We start from the raw sequence: 6,000 nt of genomic DNA on the forward strand, positions 1-6,000 counted from the left end.
CTACAGGTCTCGGTAAAATGCGGCAGAACACCTTGTTTTGGCCTGTCCTCTGCCCTCCCTTTGGCTTTAGCTAGTCACTGGGAGGGAGCTTTTCCAGCGGGATTGCTTACAGGAAGTACATGACGAGTCCAGTTTTGCATTGAGTCAGAGTGGTGACAAATCCTGCTGACTAGTCTTGAGTGCTCGTGAGGGCTGTCAGGGTTCGATGCACCAAGCTCAGGAACTGGAACCACCGTTTTCAACGTGCGGGCATTCTCTCTGGCTTTTGATTTGGGCTCCTTAGGTAGCTAAGAACTCTGTCGTCGGCATAAAAGCCCTCGGAGTGATTGAGTGTCATGGCTGGCTACAAGAGCGGTGTAGATGTGAAGGAAAGCTGAAAAGTGGAGGAGAGAAGGCCGATCTGTTCAACGTTGCTCCTTGTGGGTTTGTGTTATGGGAACTGGTACTGGCCAGCACACACCACTTGAGGTGCCTGTGGGTGCTCGCCCTGTCCATCAGGGGAAGGTGATGTCCGCTTGCCAGGGGCACTCTGTTGTAAATGCACAGCCTTGTCTTCCAGGGATGGAGGGGTTTGGTGTTTCTTGTGGCAAGGGGCACCTCGTCATCTCGGCAAACCCTGTCGGAGAGGAGCTGACATGACTCACGGTGTCTGCAGGGGGAAGAGCAGAGCCGCACTCTACCAAACAAAAGACTCAGGGTCTTGGGGTAGAAAGGCAGTCCCTGTTTCTAACCCACGGCAATGGCTGTTGAGGCGACAGAAGGTGTTTCACGGAGCGAGTGTTGTCAGCCGGTGCCTGGCTGCAGTCGCTGCCCGAGTGTGTGAGTACCAGGCTCAAGCATCCTGCTTGGCTCCCCTTAGCAACTCGCCGTTTTCACGTGTCTAGTTCTAGCTACAAAGTGGGTGGAAATGGAAACAAACACCAGTGGGATAGTGAATCCAGCCAAAATTAAATACAGCGCAGATACAGACTGCAATTACATGACGTTCATCATTGAGTTTGGGTGCGCTCACCTCTCTTTTTCTGTGGGAACGTGGCTGTCCCGGTCTGCTGAAGTCAGGTCTGTCCCATGGGAGCGTCCCAAGACATGGGGAGTGGATATGTGTAAAACAGTGCGGTGATCCCTTCCCCCCAATAATTCTTGGCTTTGGATTTGAGAAAGACCACAAACCCTTAGCTTATTACAAGTAATCCCGATCACTCCTGTAATGATACACTACATTATATGCTCCCCTAAACTTAATCATTCAATATCTCACTTCCTTCCCTGTAGGCATGTACTATTATATTTTACACATGGCTTCCAGCTGGTTTTCATTGTGGCCTTCAAATCATATTTCAGTACAGTGCGATTTAGGACCAGTCACTTTACCTTTTAAAGTCAACCTCCATCATACTCGTTTTCTTGCAAGTTTTCTACTGGGGCGGGTTAATTTGTTTGAAAAAAACGAGTTTGTCCGTGAGGTTCAAGGCTCCCTGAATGAACTTTCATACAGCAGCGCCGTCCGTAGCCGCGCGGTTCTGAAGCGCTGAGGAGGCAGCCCTGCCTATAGAGTTTGAAACCGAAATCTCTTGGAGGGACGGAAGGAATAAGTCCTGTGGGCACGGAAGGAAATCTATACCTTCACGTTTGATTTGGGAGTAGATGGGGAGTCGGGGAGGAGGGCAGGAAGGGAGGGGAAGGGAAGTCAGCTCCAGATGGTGGTGGCTGTGGAGGGGGAGGCGGGGGCTGCCCCACCTGTGGCCCGGGAGGGTGAGGAAGGGCATGGAAGAAGGAGGAGGGAGTGGGAAAGGGGACATGGTGCACCTATACCGGGATGGTGCACACTTCCGAGCCCAGAGCCAGCTTTCTAGGGAAAAGGAAAGCTGAGCCTGGCCGTGGTTTTTGCCCCTTCTCTCTGAAGCACGCCACGCACGTGGTGTTTCGCGGGCCAGACCATCATTTGGGGGGTTACCTGTGCTGGAAAAGGCACTGCGGCCTGCCCTGCGCTCGCAGAAGGTCAGTGGCATTTCCATCTTCGCAGTATGGAAGCAGAGCAGCGCTGACCCAAACTCCCAAGTGTTGGGGCTGGGGGTGCACAGCCGTGCGTGAAGCCTGCAGGAATTTTACCTGCAGATTTAGGAGCACGAGTAATGACCCAGAATCTGGAACTGCCAAAAATGGATCGTTTCCTCTAGGAGGCTAGATTCGTTTCCTCTAGGACGCAGAGCCGGACATGAAGAAAACAAATTGCCCAATCGACCAGCGTGTTTTACAAATGTAGTTCAAAGCACATTTTTAACAAAGAGGTAATTTAGATTTCGTCTTGTATCGTGTGCTTCAAGAGCTGATCTGTTCCCCCGAGACAAGCATGCTCCTTTGTATGAAATAGCCTGTATTATCGGAAGGAAACACCATACGGATCGCAGCCTGAACCTGAAGAAGTTGCGCATTTACCCGTCTCCCTGAACAGGGGAATGTGTCACTGAAACCCGTTGTTAATGCCACTGGAAATCCAGAGCAAGCCCCCAGAAGTTAGTGGAATTATGAGGTTTATCTGTTACAAGAGTAGCTTTAGGTTTTTGTGTAACTTATGAAAACTGCAAGGGAAGAAAGACAATGTTTTTCTACTATTTTACCCTGATAACCTCTGGGTTATGTGTTTTCTCTTCTGGAGAGGATGGAGAGGTCACTCCAGAAAAGGAAGGGTTAAGGAAAATTATTCTTTCCCTCCCGCTCTCAGCCCTCTCTTTGGTTGATTGCTTTATAGATGCTGTAGGCATCTCTTCATCTCCTTCAAATTAAACATTTTACTGCTGCTGATCCTGTATTGTTGGATTTTTTTCATCATTATATTTGATTGGAAGTCTTGTAACGTTTTTCAGGCTGGATCGTTTCTCATGCTATTTGTCAACTGGAAAGGGAAAAAAAAGCCAGCTTCCAACTCCGCGCAGAATGAACTGGGTAATTTGCACTCTTTCGGGGTGTGTTTCTACCTCTGTTAGCTGCCACTTGAATTCAGTCTGATTGGCAGTGCTACCTGAGGCCTTTCATATGCTGCTGTCTGTAAATTCCCTGGCAGGTAATCTGTGGCGTTAAATCCCGTTTTTCTTTGGCTGCTCCGGGCCTTGCAGTGTCGGGGGACAGGGTCAGGGAGCACAACGGGAGGTAACGTAGGTAGGGGCTATGTGACAGATTTACGGGGCTGGGTCCTTGGCTCGTGTCAGTGCTCCCTGCCAATGTAGGTGCGGATCCGACCCTTGTCTGTAACCCCTCTGTTTGCAAGCGTCAGTCCTCTTTGAAAACAATCCATGGACAGAAAAGAAATCCGCAAGGAGCAGCTGAGCGATTCGGTTCATTGGAACATTTTGCACTTTTATGACAAGGGTTGTAATAAAATGTAGACCAGAACATCCGTCATCGCCATTTGAGGTAGTTCTTTCCCCCAGCTCCTGGGTTAGCTCCATTTCCGTGTCACCCTGGGTATTTACGTGAGAGGAATATCAATCTGTCAGCACCAGAACGCATTTGCAGCGCTCTCTGCCCACCAGCGGCTCTTGCCGGGCGTGTGGCAAGCCCTGCCAGCCGCTGGCGGGGACCCCCGCTTTCAGCTGACGGCGTGGAGCTGCCTGAAGCTGCCGCCTTGCCCGGCCGCTTTCCATCACCCCCACGAGCGTCACTCCGTGCCGCGTGCTGCAGTCGGCGGGACGTGCCGTAGCGTGCCTGCACCTTGTGCCCTCACTCTCACCCGCTGATGGTTCAGGCGCTGGGGACGTGGCGGCGGCTCCTAGGCCGTGTGTGTGCCGCGGCCGGGACTTCCTTGCGCTGCTCGGAATCGGCGGGTGGAGATGGCCGTCGGTGTCGGTTCCTCATCAGACGGCAGCACCGTTTGGTAAGGGAAGCGAGCGAAGGGCTCTTTGGCACAGAGCCTTGCTGTGTGTTTGCATCCATCGGCAGGCTGATGCTCCACAGCGGCCTTCCCCCCTGCAGCAGTGACTTGGGGCCGGAAAGCCGTTTCGCAGGGGGCTCGGCTTGCGTGCAGAATGCAGCGCGCGTTCTCAGCACGTTTCCATCATTTATCCTTATTTTTCTGCCCTTTAGAGAGCTTTAACATAGGGTTGATTTTCTGGCTGTTGCAGTTTGCAGCAAAGACGTGTTCGTTTTGAGTGAAGAGCCAGAATTCCCTCTTATTTGTGGAAGGAAATATTTATCCCTATTGATTTTGTTGGCTCTGTAGCACTGAGTTCTAATAATTATTTCTCTGCATCCGAAAAACCTCTGGGCAAATACAGTCCTGTGGGGGATTTTTGCTGGTAATCTCTCCTGTATGGATTTGGTTTTACAGAAAGCGCGTGGAGCTCCTCTGTATTTCTGACAATTCAGGTATTTTTCCCCTGGAATAAGTGCTGCACGAGGCCCTTTCTTGGTGACTAAGTGGCTGTTAGGAAGATTAAGAGCTACATATGCTTCTTTAAACCTGCCGAGAAGGAGAAACTGCTGTTACGAGACTGAAAACCTGTTTGCCCAGAGGCTTTCTCAGAAGGGAGGGATACAACCATTTGAACTCCCCCCTCAAGTAGTGAAATTAATACGGATGTACCACAAGGAAATCTGCTCAGGAGATGCATTAAAGCCAGCTCTGGGAAGCGACTGAACTGACCACGATGTCACCCTTCGCAGAAGGGAAATCTTAGCAAGTGTCTGGCGCTTCTGTGTTTGTTATTTTGGTCATGAAGGCGCTGTGATGCCCTTCAGTGCCACGTGGTTGTTCATGGCAGAGTAGCACCTGACAGTCCCCTGTGTGATCAGGCAACTCCAGAAGGGTGAGAGTCTCTCGCCTGAAAAGACGAAAGAAGGAGGGAGGAGGAGGGGAGCAAAGCAGGAGCATGACGTGTCTGCGGCAGGACAACTGGCCAGGCATCATGACCACAAGACTGTAATACCTTTTGACCTCGTTTTCATTTTGGCTGTCTGGTATTTCTTCTTGTTACCTGCGTTTTGTGTTTCTTACTGTGTTGTAGGTTAACATTTATTTTACATTATTTGCCTTTTATATCGCTCTCCTTTCAGTCTGTAGTTTCTGGTGCAGCTGTCAGACAGGTAAGGAAGGAAAACGAATAGTGACTCGTACCGCAGGGAAGCAAAGCCCTGGTCTCGAGCACCGAGGGGGTCAGCGTGTGCATGAAGCCTGTGTCTGTTTGATCTTGTAGGTGCTGCACAGACAGCAGTCCCAGCCCGCGAAGGAGAATTCCCCACCTAGAGAAGAGGCTCCTCCTCCCCCCGCTGAGGACAGTTGTGCCAAAAAGCCAAGATCCCGTACCAAGATCTCCCTGGAAGCTCTAGGTATCCTTCAAAGCTTTATCCACGACGTGGGCCTCTACCCGGATCAGGAAGCCATCCACACCCTCTCTGCTCAGCTGGATCTCCCCAAACACACCATCATCAAATTCTTCCAGAACCAACGTTACCACGTAAAGCACCACGGGAAGCTAAAAGAGCACTTGGGAACGGTGGTTGACGTGGCAGAGTACAAGGATGAGGAGCTGCTGACGGAGTCGGAGGAGAACGACAGCGAGGAGGGCTCTGAGGAAATGTACAAAGTGGAGCCTGAGGAAGAGAACCCCGACAAAAGCAAGGCGGCTCCAGCCGACGTCGACCAGAGATAATGTGGGATAGGAGCACAGAAAGCAATACATTGATCCAAGGATTTTCTGGTTTTACTTTTAATTTTTTTCGCTTTTTACCTTCTGTTTGTTTGTTTCCGTTGCACACGGTCCATGTGCAAACCGAATGAATTCAGCGTTGCCCCATCAGGCGTCGCCTCGACACAGACACTCGTGCGTTACACCTCCTCCGTGGGACTGAAGCTGTCGTTGTAATCATGTCGGATTATGCCTTCATTAGTCTTGCACTTACGAAAGGGACATCTCGCAAGTACATGGGAAGAAAAAGTCCTATGAAATCAATGAAGGAAAATTTACAACTTTGTGTGTGTATATATATATATTTACATAATATATA

The 6,000-nt window shown here is 50.5% G+C and overlaps 1 protein-coding gene across 1 annotated transcript in view; it reads left to right on the forward strand.

Moving 5' to 3' along the window:
- Positions 1–5,645, forward strand: part of SATB2 (SATB homeobox 2) — a 109,298-nt gene extending 103,653 nt beyond the window's left edge. The window contains exon 11 of the mRNA XM_010146662.1: positions 5,190–5,645. Coding sequence (XP_010144964.1) covers positions 5,190–5,645 — 456 coding nt within the window. The remainder of the gene's footprint in view (positions 1–5,189) is intronic.
- Positions 5,646–6,000: the final 355 nt, after the last annotated feature.

Source organism: Eurypyga helias, unplaced genomic scaffold (genome assembly GCF_000690775.1).
Source record: "Eurypyga helias isolate BGI_N326 unplaced genomic scaffold, ASM69077v1 scaffold6182, whole genome shotgun sequence".
In the NCBI taxonomy this organism is placed as follows: domain Eukaryota; kingdom Metazoa; phylum Chordata; class Aves; order Eurypygiformes; family Eurypygidae; genus Eurypyga; species Eurypyga helias.